Genomic DNA, 16,641 nt, shown 5'->3' on the forward strand with positions numbered 1-16,641 from the left:
CTGTTTCCTGCCAAAGGGTGTCCTTGGTAAGTGGGAAGTTTTGAGAGCACAACCCGTGTATGTGCCTGGTAGAATAAAACGTAAAGATAACAAATGTTGGGTTTTCAAGAGCTATTGAGGTCCTGGTTAAGAATAAAAAGTAGGTGCATAGCAAGTATAGGCAAGTAGGAACAAATGAGGTGCTTGTGGAATATAAGAAATAGAAAAAGAACACTTATGAAAGAAATCAGGAAGGGAAGGCTAAAGTCAGGCATGAAGTTGGTTGCTCTAGCAGACAAGGTGAAGGAGAATCCTAAGGGATTCTACAGATATGTTAAGAGCAAAAGGATTGCAAGGGACAAAATTGGTCTGTGGAAGACCAGAATGGTACTCTGCATGTGGAGCCAGAACAGATGGGGGAGACCTTAAATGAATTCTTTGCATCTATATTTACTTAGGAGAGGGACATGGTGTCTACAGAAGTGAGGAAAAGTGGCATCAACTTCATGGACAATGTACAGATTACAGAAGAGGAAGTATTTGCTACCATGAGGCAAATCAGGGTGGGAAAATCCCCAGGGCCTGACAAGATGTTCCCTCGGACACTACGGGAGGCAAGTGCAGAAATTGATGGGGTCCTCTTAGCGACAGGGGAGGTGCCAGAGGATTGGAAGATAGACAGTGTTGTTGTGCTGTATAAAAAAAGGCTCTAAACATAAACCACGTAATTATAGGCCGGTGAGTCTGACATCATTTGAGGGAAAATGTTTGGAAGGTATTCCAAGGGACCGGATATAAACTGTCAGTATTTCGATAGACATGGACTGATTAAGGATATCCAGCATGGTAATTTGTGTCTAACCAATCTTTTAGAGTTTTTTGAGGAAGTTACCAGGAAAGTGGATGAAGGCAAGGCAGTGGATGTTGTCTACATGGACTTTAGTGAGGCATTTGACAAGGACCCGCGTAAGAGGCTGGTCAGGAAGATTCAGTCACTCTGCATTCAGGATAAGGTAGTAAATTGGATTAGACATTGGTTTTATGGGAGAAGCCAGAGACTGGTAATAGAGGGCTGCCTCTTTGACTGGAGGCCTGCGACTAGCGCTGGGTCGCAGGGATCAGTGCTGGGTCATTTGTTGCTTGTCACCTATATCAATGATCTGAATGATAACTGGATCACCAAATTTGTGGACGAGACCAAGCTTGGACAGCGAGGAAGACTATCATGGCATGCAGAGGGATTTGTATCAACTGGAAAAATGGGATGAAAATGGCAGTTGAAATTTGATGCAGACATAAGCAAGGTTTTGCACTTTGGTAGGACAAACCAGAGTAGCTCCAGCACAGTGAAATGGTAAGGCACTGAGGAGTGTGGTAGAACAAAGGGATCTAGGAATATACATCCATAATTCATTGAAAATGGCATCACAAGTAGATAGGGTTGTAAAGAGAGCTTTTGGCACATTGGCCTTCATAAATCAATGCACTGAGTATAGGAAATAGGATTTATGTTAAGTTTTATAAGATGTTGATGAAGCCTAATTTGGAGTATTCTGTGCAGTTTTGGTCACCCACCTACAGGATGGATATAAGCAAAGTTGAAAGGGTACAGAGAAAATTTACAAGGATGTTGCCCGGTTTGGAGGACCTGAGTTATAAGGAAAGATTCAAAAAGGTTAAGACTGTATTCTTAAGAATGTAGAAGATTGAGAGGAAATTTGATAGAGCTATACAAAATTATGAAGGATACAGATTGGGTCAAAGCAGCAGCTTCTTCCACTGGGGTTGGATGGGACTTCAACCAGAGGTTATGGGTTAAGGGTAAAAGTTGAGAAGTTTAAGGGAACACGAGGGGAAATTTCTTCACTCAGAGGGTCATGAGAGCGTGGAATGAACTGCTATGTGCAAGTGGTGCACGCGAGCTCAATTTCAACACTTCAGAGAAGTTTGGGTAGGTACATGGATGGTTGTTGTATCACGGGATGTGTGCCCTATGCAGGCCAATAGGAGTAGGCAGTTTAAATAGTTTTAAACAGCACAGAAACAGGCTGTACTTCTCTATGACTCTAAAATGAATGTCATGCCTGTGGAAACAATTTAATGTTTTGAAAACCCCGCTTTACCTCACAGTAAAATGATTTTGTAAATCCTTTCTGACTTCGGTACAGCTAGGACTGGTTCATAAAAGGCAACATTCAAATCTAGCTACCTAGCAAGAGGGGAATCACCCAAAGTGAGAGGAAATGTTTTTCAAATAGACTTAGAAGTTGTCTTTTTAATTTGTTTTACAGCGTCTGAGCAGGATCTCAATTTAGGGCCAGAGACAACCTCACAGCTATCACTGACACCGAAGGCAGACGAAAAACCAGAGCTGGAAGCCAAGACTGAATCAACCCCAGAGGCAAAACCTGAACCAAACACAGAGCCAGAGGCAAAAGCTGAACCAACCCCAGGGGCAAAAGCTGAACCAAAGACAGAGCCAGAGGCAAAAGCTGAACCAACCCCAGGGGCAAAAGCTGAACCAAAGACAGAGCCAGAGGCAAAAGCTGAACTAACCCCAGGGGCAAAAGCTGAACCAACCCCAGGGGCAAAAGCTGAACCAACCCCAGAGGCAAAACCTGAACCAACCCCAGGGGCAAAAGCTGAACTAACCCCAGGGGCAAAAGCTGAACCAACCCCAGAGGCAAAACCTGAACCAACCCCAGGGGCAAAAGCTGAACCAACCCCAGAGGCAAAACTTGAACCAACCCCAGGGGCAAAAGCTGAACCAAACAGAGAGCCAGAGGCAAACCTTGAGCCCAAGATGGAGCGAGAGGCAGAGCCAGAGTTAATATCTATATTGGAGCGGAAGAACAAGTTAGAGACTGGGTCAAAGAGGAAACCCGTGCCAGAAACAGGGTTCAAGCCAGATTCAAAGAAAAATGGTAAGAAATGAAATGTTCTCTGCTAACATTGTTATTTCTCTTTTCATTTCCAGCTGCTCCTTGCCCACTTTCATTCTCCTGAACCCAGGTGAATTCCATTCTCGTCAATCTGAATACTCTTCTCTCTACAAAGATGGAATTTCTGTGAGTTTAGATATATGTATAATTTTCCCTCTACTCTAAGAAGAACATGCAGAGCTAGAGTTCCAACTATCTCACTTTTAAAAGATCTAAACTTGCTATCAAACTTTGCAAGCTCCTGTCCAACACCAATGAAATTTGCCTTGCCCCAGTTTAGAACTTAAACCTGTAGTGTAAGTAATCACTGACTGCAATTCTTACAAACAATGGTGGCATAAATCGTTACTGCTCAGAAAGGGCACTTTAACAGAGTGGTAGAGATATAGATTGATAGAGGTATTTAAAATTATGAGGGAGATAGATAGAGTTGATGTGGATAGGCTTTTTCCATTGAGAGTAGGGAAGATTGAAACAAGAGGACATGAGAGTTAAGGGGCAAAAGTTTAGGGTTAACATGAGGGGGAACTTCTTTACTCAGAGAGTGGTAGCTGTGTGGAACAAGCTTCCAGCAGAAGTGGTAGAGGCAGGCTCAGTATTGTCATTTAAAAAAAAATTGGATAGGTATATGGATAGGAAAGGAATGGAGGGTTATGGGCTGAGTGCAGGTCGATTGGACTAGGTGAGAGTAAGCGTTCAGCACGGACTAGAAGGGCCGAGATGGCCTGTTTCCGTGCTGTAATTGTTATATGGTTATATGGTATGTGTACATTGAACCTTGTCTACTTTACAAGACTAAAGATCCTTAAAACAGTTGCCAAAAACACGTGTGTGTGTGTGTGTGGGGGGGGGGGGGCGCGGGGTTTGAATACTGATTGAATATTTAATCTGTTTGGGATCAGCACGGTAGTATACAGTAGCATTTAGTATAATGCTATTACAATACCAGCGACCTGGGTTCAAATCTCATCGATGTTTGTAGGGAATTTGTACCTTCTCCCCACAACCACATGGGTTTCCTCCGGGTGGTCAGGTTTCCTCCCACATTCCGACGATGTACGGATTAGTAAGTTAATTGATTATATGGGTGCGATTGGGCGATGTGGGCTTGTTGGGCCGCGAGGGCCCATTACCATGCTGTGTCTCTAAAATTCTGAACAAAAGTTAGCTGCACAGATCTTTAACCACCTTTCGATCATGCCTCATGATTCCGATTGCACAACCGTTCAGAGATAATCAAGGAGGATTGGTTCAGCATTGCATCTGCCATAGGTAAATGCATGTTCAGCTGTGTCCACGTTGAATTTGCCTCTTACCTGGCTTCCATTCCAAACCGAGTAAAGAAGCAAGTATGAATCTTTTTCTTCAAACTTCAGTTCCCTGGCAATCTTCAGAAATTTTGATTTCAGAGTAAAAGGTAAAGATATATTTTTTGCACAAATACAACAACATGAATTATTTTTTATCCAAAGACTTACATACACCAATTGGCAGAACTGTATTGAAAAATGTAATATACTGTAGCAAAAGACCTACCAGGTCAGGAAGCATCTATGGAGATGACTACATAGCCAATGTTTCGGCCCGAGACTCTTCATTAGTTCCTGAATCGCAGAAGGATGCTCGAAAGCTGTGATAGGGCTTGAATTCTATCACCTCCTACAAAGTGAAACTGAAGTGACAACAAGGCTTCGGTCCCAGATGAGCTCAATGGCTTCTATGTCTGCTTTGAAGCCAAAAAATAGAGGAATGTTCACAAAGTCCCTCAGCCCCTGATGACCCTGTGATTTCAGTCTCAGATATACTGGTCCCTAAGAAGAACATGCCTCAATGACTATCATCCAGTAGCACTTACATCCACAGTGATGAAGTGTTTGAGAGGTTGGTGATAAAGTACATCAACCCCTGCCTGAGAAGTGACTTGGATCCGCTTCAATTTGCCTACCAGTGCAACAAATTCACAGCACTGGTAGGCAAATTGGCTCTTCACACAACCAAATTTTTAGCTCTTCACAAAACCCTGGAACATTTGGACAGCAAAGGTGCATACATCAGGATGCTCTTTATCAACTACAGCTCAGCATTCAATACTATCACCCCCTCAAAACTAATCAGTAAGTTTCAAAACCATTTCCTCAATACCTCCTTGTACAATTGGATCCTCAATTTCCTCACTTGCAGACTCCAGTCAGTTTGGATTGGCATCAACATCTCCTCCACAATCTCCATCAGCACAAGTGCACCACAAGTCCGTGTGCTTAACCCTCTGCTCTACTTGCTTTACATTTCTGAGTGCGAGGCTAAGCACAGCTCCAATGCCATATTTAAGTTTGCTGATGACACCACTGTCATTGGCCCAATCAAAGCTGTTGACAAATCAGCATATAGGACAGTGATTGAAAATTTGTCTGAGTGGTGCCACAACAACTTCTCACTCAATGTCAGCAAGACCAAGGAGCTGATTGTAGACTTCAGTTGAGGAAACTGGAGGTCCATGAGCCAGTCCTCATCAGGGGATCAGAGATGGAGAGGGTCAGTAACTTTAAATTCCTCGGTTGTTACCATTTTAGAGGATCTGTCCTGGGTCCAGCATGTAAGCTCCATTACAAAGAAAGCATGGCTGAGTCTCTGCTTTCTCGGAGCTTGTGAAGATTCAGCATGTCATCTAAAATTGTTGACATACTTTTATATAAGTGTAATGGAGACAATATATTGATTGGTTGCAACATGGCCTGATATGGAAACACAAATACCCTTGAAGAGAAAAACCTTTAAAAGGTAGTGGATACAGCCCAGTCCATCATGTGTAAAGCCCTCCCCACTATTAAGCACACTTCCACGGACCACTGTTACAGAAAAGTTGCATCCATCATCCAGGCCATGCTCTCTTCTCGCTGCTGCCATGAAGAAGGAGGTACAGAAGCCTCAGGACGTACACCAACAGTTATTACGCCTCAACTAACACACACAAAATGCTGGTGGAACACAGCAGGCCAGGCAGATCTATAGGAAGAAGCACTGTTGAAGTTTCGGGCCGAGACCCTTTGTCAGGACTAACTGAAAGGAAAGATAGTAAGAGATTTGAAAGTAGGAGGGGGAGGTGGAAATGCAAAATGATAGGAGAAGACCGGAGGGGGTAGGGTGAAGCTGAGAGCCTCCAACCTGATGGCATGAACATTGACTTCTCTAACTTCCGTTAATGCCTCTCCTCCCCTTCTTACCCCATCCCTGATATATTTAGCTTTCCCCCCCTTTTTTTCCCTCTCTCTCTGCCCATCACTCTGCCAGTTCTCCATCTCCCTCTGGTGCTCCCCTCCCCCTTTCTTTCTCCCGAGGCCTCTCGTCCCATGATCCTTTCCCTTCTCCAGCTCTGTATCCCTTTTGCCAATCACCTTTCCAGCTCTTAGCTTCACTCCTCCCCCTCCGGTCTTCTCCTATCATTTCCCATTTTCCCCTCCCCCTCCTGCTTCAATGTCCACACCATGCTTCAAAATAGAAAATCATATGGTTTTATTTTTATAATTTGAAGAAAAGTAAAATTGTATGATCTTAATATAAATATAACCATACCATTAAGTATGCACAGGGAACAGAATTAATGAAAGGGCACACCCAACTGGACAGGTAAAGAACCAATGTGAAAAAGACAACAAGTTGTGCAAATGCAAAAAGATATAGTGATAAATAAATATAATTGCTCCACTATCGAATTGGTTGGCCAGTGGTGTAGTGGCATCCGCACTGGATTTTGAAGTGAGTGGTCCCGATTTGGAATCTGGCCGGTTCCTTCCACACTTTCCATCCGTGCTGGGTTGAGTGTCGAGCAAAAACAGGCAAATAAATGCTAAGGAAATGGCAAAGGTTGCTGCCAGATGCACCTCAAGACGTGGAGAACAACAACTATCAGATTACTTCTTTCTCTTTTTTAAAAATCCCTTTGCACAAATATGCACAATTTTTCTCCCTCCTCTGCCTTTTTATTTTGAATTTCTACAGTTACTCCCATAAATTATTAAATATTTGTGGAAAAGTAAGTAATTGACCTTATTTGTTTTATTTTGCTCTTCATAAAACCATGAATTAACATTCTCATTTTATTATCCTCATTATAGATTTCAACAATTAATCAGGGATGAGGAGTCATTGTCAAAATAAAGTTGCTTGCCTGTTAGCATGCCCAACCCATTTTTTTCCATGTTTTCAGTAGAGAGGAATACGGACTAGAGCTTAATAAACATCATGTCTTCTGCAAACATTGAAAGGTCCATCAAAATATGCTTGAAATAAAAAAAAACATGTCAACCTCGTGGCACCAGTACAGATATTTACAGGTGGTGAATGTATATTATCAATTCATGCTTAATCTTCTATCTCTTGTATGTACCCACACTTCGTAAAACTCTGATGGAGTAGCAATGAAGATCTAAACCAAAAGCATGAAGACCATAAGACAGAAGCAGCATCAGACCATGCGTCCCATAGAGTCTGCTCTGCCCTTCAATCATGGCCGGTTTATTTTCCCTCTCAACCCTATTCTCCTCCCTTTAATATTTGACTCGTACTAATCAAGAACCTATGAACATCCATGTTAAATATGACTTGAGCTCCACAGCTTTTTGTGACAATGAACTCCACAGATTCACCACCACCTGCTTAAAGAAATTCCTCCTCGACTCTGTTCTAAAGGGATGTCCTTGTTTCCTGAGGCTGTGTCCCCTGGTCCTACATTCTCCTGCTATTAGGTACATCCTCTCCATTTCCACTCTAACTAGGCCTTTCAATATATGAACAAGAGAAAGTTTGCAGATGCTGGAAATCCAAGCAACGCGCACAAAATGCTGGAGCAACTTAGTAGCCCAGGTAGCATCTATGGAAGAGTGTAAACAATTGAAGTTTTTGGCCGCAGAGAAAAGGCGAGAAGTCAGATTAAGAAGGTGAGGGGAAGGGGAGGAAGAAGTACAAGGTAGTAGGTGATAAGTGAAACGGGCGGGGAGAGATGAAGTAAAGAGCTGGGAAGTAGATTGGTGAAAGAGATACAGGGCTGGAGAAGGGGGAATCTGACAGGACAGAAGACCATAGAAGAAGAAAAAGGGGAGGAGCACCAGAGGGATGGGCAGGTAAGGTGATAAGGAGAGAGAGGGAAATGGGAATGGGGAATGGGGAAGGAGAGGGGACGGAATCCTCCTCCCTCACTACCATTCAGGGCCCCAAACAGTCCTTCCAGGTGAGGCAACACTTCACCTGTGAGTCTGTTGGGGGTCATCTACTGCATCCGATCTGGCCTCCTGTATCTCAGTGAGACCCAAAGTAGATTGGGAGACTGCTTTGCTGAGCACCTATGCTCCGTCTGCCAGAAATAGTGTGATCACCCAGTGGCCACCCATTTTAATTCTATTTCCCATTCCCATTCCGACTTGTCAGTCCATGGGCTCTTCTACTGCAGCAATGAGGGGCCACATTCAGGTTGGAGGAGCAACACCTTATATTCTGTCTGCATAGCCTCCAACCTGGTGGCATGAACATCGATTTCTCGAACTTCCAGTAGTTTTCCCCTCCCTCACCTTCACCATTCCCTATTCTTCCCCTCCCCCCACCATATCTCCTTACCCGCTCATCACCTCGATCTGGTGCTCCTCCCCCTTTTTTTCCATGGCTTTCTGTCCTCTCCTATCAGATTCCACCTTCTCCAGCCCTTTATCTCTTTCACCAATCGAGTTCCGAGCTCTTTACTTCACCCATCCCCCTCACCTACTACCAGCTATCACCTATTACCTTGTACTTCTTCCTCCCCTCCTGACATCTTCTTAATCTGGCTTCTCATTTTCGTTTCTTCAGTCCGGACAAAGGGTCTCTGTCTAAACGTCAACTGGTTACTCGTTTCCACAGATGCTGCCAGGCCTGCTGAGTTCCTCCAGCATTTTGTGTGTGTTGCTTTCAATATATGACAGGTTTCAATGAGATGTTCCCATCATTCCACAGTGAGTACAAGCCCAGAGTCACCAAATGTTCTTTATACATTAACCCTTCCTGAGATCATTGTTGTAAACCTCCTCAAAACCCTCTCCAAATACCAGCACATCCTATCTTAGATATGAGCCCTAAAACTGCTTGTAATACTCCAAATGTGGTCTGACCAATGCCAGAAAAGGCCTCAGTATTCATCCTTGCTTTTATATTCTAGCAGATTCTGGAACCATCTCAGGCTGTCCCGTAAATTTAATTACTCAAACTCCTGCAACCCATATTCAGTCTTCTGCAGAGTTAGTTCAATGACAGGGAAACTAAGCTCAAGTAACAAATGCAACTCCTTATTCAGATGCGAAAGCAACACAAAAAGTGTGATTTCAGATCTAATCTAAATTAGTAATGTAACGTTATTAAGGATGACTAATATAAACCAATTCAGCAAAAGTAGAGATAGGTGGAGTGCTTTGTTTAGGGCTATTATTCAGTGAATTTCCTTGTATTGACTGTGAATCAGGTGTGGCAGCAGTGACTAACACAGCTGCTAAAATTATACCATTCTCAGTATTTTTAAATACAAGAAGTTATGTCATTATTTCACAAGTTAAAATACAAACAACTTACTACTTCTACTGTATTCTTCAACAGATACTTTGCCCCGTAGTTCCGTTGCCAGCAGGATCTCAGCAGTTGGCTCAAGTACTTTTCTGATATTCACCACAGTATTGGTTTTGTTGTATTCTGTGTAAAATTAAAGATAGTGTTTGAACTCTAATTATAACTTCCTAATCAAATAATTTCCGTGGCGATCTCTGAATGGGTAAATTTTTTGGCTGGAAATCTACACAGTTATAAAATCTAAAGTGAATTTAAAGACTAGAAACAAGAGAAAATTTGCAGGTGCTGGAAACCTGAGCAACACACTCAAAATGCTGGAGGAACTCAGCAGGCCAGGCAGCACATATGGAGAAAAGTGCAGTTCATGTTTCAGGCAGTCCTGCCGAAGAGTTTCGGCCTGAAACGTCGACTGTACTTACTTCCATAGATGCTGTCTGGCCTGCTGAGTTCCTCCAGTGTTTTGTTTGTGTTGTTAAAGACCAGAACATCAGTTCCTGAAATGTATTCAGTTTTATTGATAGATTAGCAACTAATGTTTGAAGCTTTTGAAATGGCTTTAACTTGAATATTACTTTAATGTTGCTTTTACAAATAGCAAACATGTGAGGGGTATATGAGCTCGAGCACAAGGCTTACCATGTTTTGATTAAATCTGATGAACACCAAGAGATAATCTGAAGCTGTCATTTCTATACTATTCCTTTTTTTCCAGCCTTAAAGGTATGGAAAGTTTCAAAGAAATGATTTGATCCTCATTAAGATATTGCTATTAAGTTCATATCAGTGATATAATTTGAAGTAAAATCACAATTACTGAGAGGAGCTAATTCAACAACAGAACAACTGAAGTCAAACGTCAAATTAATTTCTCTGTTGATGTACATAAAATCTGCAGTATATATTTTTCTTATTCTTAAACTTCTAGCTGTCTGTACAGAATGTACTGTTATTTTTACAAAAGGTTCAGTGTTGCCATCAGTGAGAATACATGAAAATATAAATGTCCATTCCAATGCCGTTGGTCCTTTAACCTACTTCATTATTCTAGTGAGGCTGACATGTCAATGAAGTTATTACTTTCAATTCAAGGACACTTTAAATAGATGAGCAGCTGATGGTTAACTCTATCCATGGGCTGTCTTGCTGTATATTTCTGATTATTTAGGTTAATTATTAGGAGTACAAAATGGCCAGATTTCTAACCTAAGGTTTCATTTTGTCATTTCATCTTGAAACCAGACAAAAGGTGCAAATCTCAATGCTGAACTGGTGTTGATATTTTGTCCTTAGTTTCAAGGTTCAAATATTATAATCCAGGGGGATAATTCTCCAGTTAATTCACCAGAGTAATAAGGCCCCTGACCCTCATACATTACTAGCTTATTGACGAGACCTCTCCAAGATTAGTGATTACAATAATTAAATAACTTGAATCGACGATGTACAGCTGAGGAGGGTGATGGAGGTGGAGGGGTGGAAATAATTGTAACAGTAGTGCTTGAAGGCTGTTGTGAACATTTAAATGAGTTTCCAGTTAAAGGTAATCAAATGGTCTCAAGAACAAAATACCCACAGCTTTTGTGAAGTACTCGACTTGAAATAAAACAAACAAAATCTGTAAGCAGTCTGCATCTGTGGAGAAAGAAACAAGAATTCAGATTTCAGATCAATGGCTTTTTAAATAGGTGCCTCTTTTCAAAAAGCTCAATGGGAAGACAAGGTAAACGTCATTTGCAGTGTTGAGCAAAGTAGGAGGAACCCGCAGCTGAGGTATGAATCATTACAGCATCCTGACCTAAACTGATGCCGGATAAACTAGATGTCTGCTTCAATGGGTGGGGTATGAGGAGATTATGGACAATCTGGTGTTACGTACCCCGTAACTGGGTCACTTACCAGCAAAGATAGAGAGGTCCGTTGAAGTCTGACGGTACTATTTTTAAAAGTATTTATTGATAAAGGGGCACAAAAATAAGATTAATGCAAACATACAGATAATATACATTGTCAGTACTAAATCTAAAAGTGCAGATATAATAATGATCAATAAGAAATAGCTCTATCGTTGTCTAGGAGATAATGTATTGTCCAATGGAAATATAAAAGTCACTTTAGTTCATTCAAGCTGTAGCGTTTTGGGTTTAAGAGAGACGGTTTTAAACTTGCCCAGGTCTTTTATGATGCCAGTCCTTTGAGTCGGGGGAGTTGATTTCCCCGTTGCTAGCTAAAAGCCATTCTCCGTGGTTCCAGCCACCAGTCCCAAGCAACGGAACTGAACGCACGTGGCCTCCTTCAAATGGCTTCCCGCTATTAAGGGATCACTAGCGTTTCTTCTGGTGCGTCTGAGGGGCTGTTCCTACAGACCCTCTTTTATCCTGACTCGCAGGGTCGTAGATGTCAATCAGGTTGGGGTGATGCAATCTCTTTCTCACCCAGCCCACTTTGCCTGAGGGCGTTCATGTAGCACAGTATTTCAATCCACAAATGTGTCTCCAAGAGACAATGGCCATGCCCCGTAGCTTTACATCGCCGGGGAACGAGGCATTCTGCACGTCTCTCTCTCATTTCCTGGGTCCCCTGACACAACCCAATAGTGATCTTGCGATTCTCACAAAGGAGGGGGCTGCAGGCATAACACCCACTTCCTTCAATGCATTTTTACCAGCGGTTAAAACGAAGTAGTACAGAGTCTTACAGGATTGTGGAATCTAACATAATACAAAAGCTTTTCTTTTTCACTACAGAGTAATACAGTTATACATCCAATTCAGCATCCAAACAGTTAATGATTACAGTCTTCCTTTAATAGCTTAACATCTTGTACCTTACTAAAGTCTTATATCATCAGACTTCAATTTAATAACCACCTTTTTTTTTCCAGCAAACAAAACTAAAGAGTTGTGATCTTAAGCTTACGTGTATACTACAAAAGTTCATGCAAATACCAATTGTTATGTTGCTTTCAAACTTAACAGGCAGACTTCCATGGGGGTTGTCTTTTATTATTCACAGGTTTTGTCGAAATCCCTTAAAACCGGTTTCTGCTATTTAAAGATGGTGTCCCCCATTAACCCTCGCCTCTTTTCCAGTTATTTCCCACATGGGGAGCTCGGGTAGCCTGGCAAAAGAGGCTTGTGCCCGCTTCTTTCATAGGAGTTATTTTATCAACACTGTGTCCCAAACTTAGACCATCTTCTGAATTTCCACCCAATTCTTTAATTTTACGCAAGTTGTTAGCTTTCTCTTCAGGACCCTTCAGGCTATTAGTTTTCAGTTCGAACTCCTTGTTCAAGCAGCATTTGAAATTCTGCCTTTTCACACCACACTCTGGAATAACAATAGCATGGGGGGCCCCGTCATCTTCCAACTCAACCTGTAAGTGATCCGCGGGTTTTAAATTTTCTTCATTCGATTTGGGAACTACATATTTCCCGTTTTCTTCAATGATAACATTCATCTCCTCAGTAACTTTTAACACACCTTCGAGCATTAACACCTGGGAACTCTCACTTCCCACTATTACCAAGGTTAACCTTTTCTTCACTGAACCAAGCCTATCTGACCCATAAGGACGGCCGTCTCGTTCAACGGAATCAAATACCTCAGACTTTTTCTGAGCTCCGTTACTAGGTTCAGTACCACGTGCATCCCTATCTTGGACTCACTCAAACGGGACATTGGCCTCTTCCAGGCTTTCAATACTCGTACCCATTTCAAATTCTAAATTCCCCTGATCCTCCCAGTTACTCTCTGGGCAACTCCCTTTCGGAGTTAACTCAATCCCGCGGACTGAAACAACCTCATCTGCCAACCCAGCAGACTTCTTCAAGGCAAGGGCACCCTTTTCATCTAGGACTGCCCTCATTTCATTATCGGGAACACCTTTAGAATTTTCAACTTCATCAAACAGTTCTGCCAAACCGGACAGATCATCCATGTCCAACTCTGGACCTCTTAACCACTCTAACGGTTCCTCATCTTTATTTTCTGCCTCTAGAACCTTTCTCCTCGCTAAGTGAAGATCTACCTCCTCTCCCTTACCCTCTTTCACTTTACTACTCTTTGTTTTACCACCCTCTAAACCCTCATGGTACAGGGTCGGTAAAAACGTCTTGGCCAAATCGAAACCGGCCAGATTTAAACTGCTCTCGTTCTCAGCTGCCTCTCTCAACATGCTGCGAGTGACCGCGCATGCGGGATAGCTCTTGGAATCTAGGGGCGGAGCCTCAACACTCACAGGCTGTTTTGTCAGCGTCATGGCTGTCCAAACCTTACCACCAGCTAAATCGTTACCAAGAAGGACGTCCACGTCAGTTCTCGGGAATTCTGATCGCACCCCTATTTCAACTGGTCCAGACACCAGCTCACAATCCATAATGACCTTATGTAAGGGCACCATTTCTGTCCCTTTACTAATTCCTTTCACAGCTACCATTCTCGTCTTGCGACCAAACTCTAGTACCTTACTGCTGATCAACGACAGCTCAGCCCCCGTGTCTCTCCAGATCCATATGGGAACTGGTGTGTCCCCCTTCCTCACAGACACGGTTCCGTGTGACAGACAAGTCTCAGACCCTTCTCGTACTCTGTCTACCCGGGGCTCTCTTGTCGATTTACTGATTACCACTGCACATCCGATAGGGACTGCTGCTTTCCCTTTTCCTGTCTCTTTCCTCGGAGCAAAGCACCGAGATGCAATATGCCCGCTCTTCCCACAATTAAAACAGGTCAAGCCCGGAAATCTCTGTCCGTCTGACCTTTCCCCCTCAACCTTACCACTAGCTCCCGGCGGGACCTCTGCCTCAGCCGGCGGACTTTCTCAATCGTTCCCACGGTCTCTCGGGGAACTTATATTCGAGGAAAACTTTGTCTTGTGGGTTAGGGCATATTCATCTGCGAATCTAGCAAATTCTGAGATGGATTTATTCGGCTTCTCATTCAAATACATCTGGATATCCTCTGAAACACAACCTTTAAGTTCCTCAATCAGAATTAACTCCCTGAGACGCCAATAATCCTCGTCCACTATTTCTGCGGTGCACCAACGGTCCAAGAGCACACCCTTCTCATAGGCAAACTCGGTATACGTCTGATTCCACCCTTTCTTTAAATTTCTAAACTTCTGTCTATACACCTCAGGTACTAGCTCATAACTCCGGAGAATGGCCGCCTTTACTTTGTCATAACTCTCCTCATCTTCCTCCTCCATGGACAATGCCGTATATGCCCGCTGTGCCTTCCCTTTTAACACACTTTGTAACAACGCCACCCACTGTTCTCTGGGCCACTTCTGATTCACTGCCACCTTTTCAAAAAGCAAGAAATAACTATCAACATCCGTCTCCTCGAACGGAGGTACTAACCTCAACTCCCGACTAACATTAAACCGCTCCTCTTGGTCTGAACCTTGAACTCGTTGCTCTTGCCTTAACTTCTCCATCTCCAAGTCATGTTTCCTCTGTTTCTCTGCCTCCCTCTCCTTCTCAGCTGCTTCCAGCTGTTTTAACTGAAGTTCATGCTCTCTTTGCTTCTCAGCTCTGTCCTGCTCCCTCTAACTCTAACTCTTTTAGCTGGAGCGCATGCTCCCTTTCTTTCTCCTTCTCGGCCCGCTCTAACTCCTTCTCTCTCTCTCTCGGCTCTTTCTTTCTCCTTCTTGGGGCCCACTCTAACTCCTTCTCTCTCTCTCTCTCTCTCTCTCTCTCTCTCTCTCTCTCTCGGCTCTTTCTTTCTCCTTCTCGGCTGCTTCCAGCTGTTTTACCCTAATTTCATGTTCCAACCTTAATTTCTCCAACTCTAACTGAGCTGTCCCACTAGCTGGTACCTTTTCAGGGATATTTTTCAATACCTCAGCTGTAAACACATTCTTCCCAATATAATACTGAGTTATTGCCCTTCGCACCTCCCGCTTTTTCATTGACAACCTCACCTCTGCGAGGTTTAACCCCTTCGCCAGATTTATCAAGTCTGATTTGGTGGCCGCCTTCAGCACCTCCAGAGTCGGGTTTTCTATAAATTCCCCCACGTCCATCTTTGCTGGTTTCCCGTCTGGCTACCTGCGTAACCAGATCCAAGTTTGGACTTACAAGCCGATTCACTGGCCCTCCAATTTGGTATCAAATCTCGAGACGAGAACCCCAATTTGTTACGTACCCCGTAACTGGGTCACTTACCAGCAAAGATAGAGAGGTCCGTTGAAGTCTGATGGTACTATTGCGATTCTCACAAAGGAGGGGGCTGCAGGCATAACACTGGTATGAGGTCACAAAACATAATATATTGTTGCATGACTGGGGTGGTTCTTCCTGGATATAGAAGTAATGAAGTAATGAGAAATTGTGGACTGGCCAGGAGAAAGGAGGCACAGGTCAGATACAGGCACACTGGGATCAAGTGAATCCCTAGAAGCAAAAAGGAGATGTAGGAGTGTTCTCAAGAAGGAGATTTTATTTGGCGGCAATAAAGGGAGTATGAGATGACTTTGACAGAGAATATTAAGGAGAATCTAGAGATTTTATAAGTATATTAAGGGAAAAGAATAGGGAGAGGACAGGGCCCTTCAAAGATTAAACTGGGCTGCTACTGTATATGTAGAGATGAAGATGATGAGCAAGGTCCTCAATGAATATTTATGAGGGGCATAATTAGGGTGAATGCACTCAGTTTTTCTTTTCCCAGGGATGGGGAACCAAGAACTAGAAGGCATAGGCTTAAGGTGAAAGGGGAAAGATTTAATAAAAGCGTGAGGGGAAACTTTTTCCCACAGAGGGTGGTATGTACTGTATGTGGAATCAGCTGTTAGAGGAAGTGGCTGAGGCAGGTGCAGTAACAACATTTCGAAGACCATTGGACAAGTACAAGGATAGGAAATGTTTCGAAGCTTATGAGCTAATTGCAGGCAAGTGGGATTCGCTAGGAGAGGCATCATGGCTGGCATTAACCAGTTGGGCCAAGGGTCTGTTTCTGTGCTGTATAATTATGTAACTCTAATTAACCTTGGTGAACTGACAAATAGGTAAGTCTGCAGATTTGACATTCTTCTTTTTATGCCGTAGTATTTCCACAAAGAATTACTGAATTAAAGAAATTCATAAACACCATGTTATTTTTTTGAAGATCTCTAAACCTTTTACAACCCCAT

General features: G+C 43.0%; 1 protein-coding gene across 1 annotated transcript in view; it reads left to right on the forward strand.

The window, feature by feature from the left end:
* Nucleotides 1-15,040, forward strand: part of LOC140717167 (uncharacterized) — a 32,477-nt gene extending 17,437 nt beyond the window's left edge. The window contains exons 5-6 of the mRNA XM_073030457.1: nt 2,271-2,903; nt 9,534-15,040. Coding sequence (XP_072886558.1) covers nt 2,271-2,903; nt 9,534-9,634 — 734 coding nt within the window. The 3' untranslated portion in view covers nt 9,635-15,040. The remainder of the gene's footprint in view (nt 1-2,270; nt 2,904-9,533) is intronic.
* Nucleotides 15,041-16,641: the final 1,601 nt, after the last annotated feature.

Source organism: Hemitrygon akajei, chromosome 27 (assembly GCF_048418815.1).
Source record: "Hemitrygon akajei chromosome 27, sHemAka1.3, whole genome shotgun sequence".
Classification (NCBI taxonomy): domain Eukaryota; kingdom Metazoa; phylum Chordata; class Chondrichthyes; order Myliobatiformes; family Dasyatidae; genus Hemitrygon; species Hemitrygon akajei.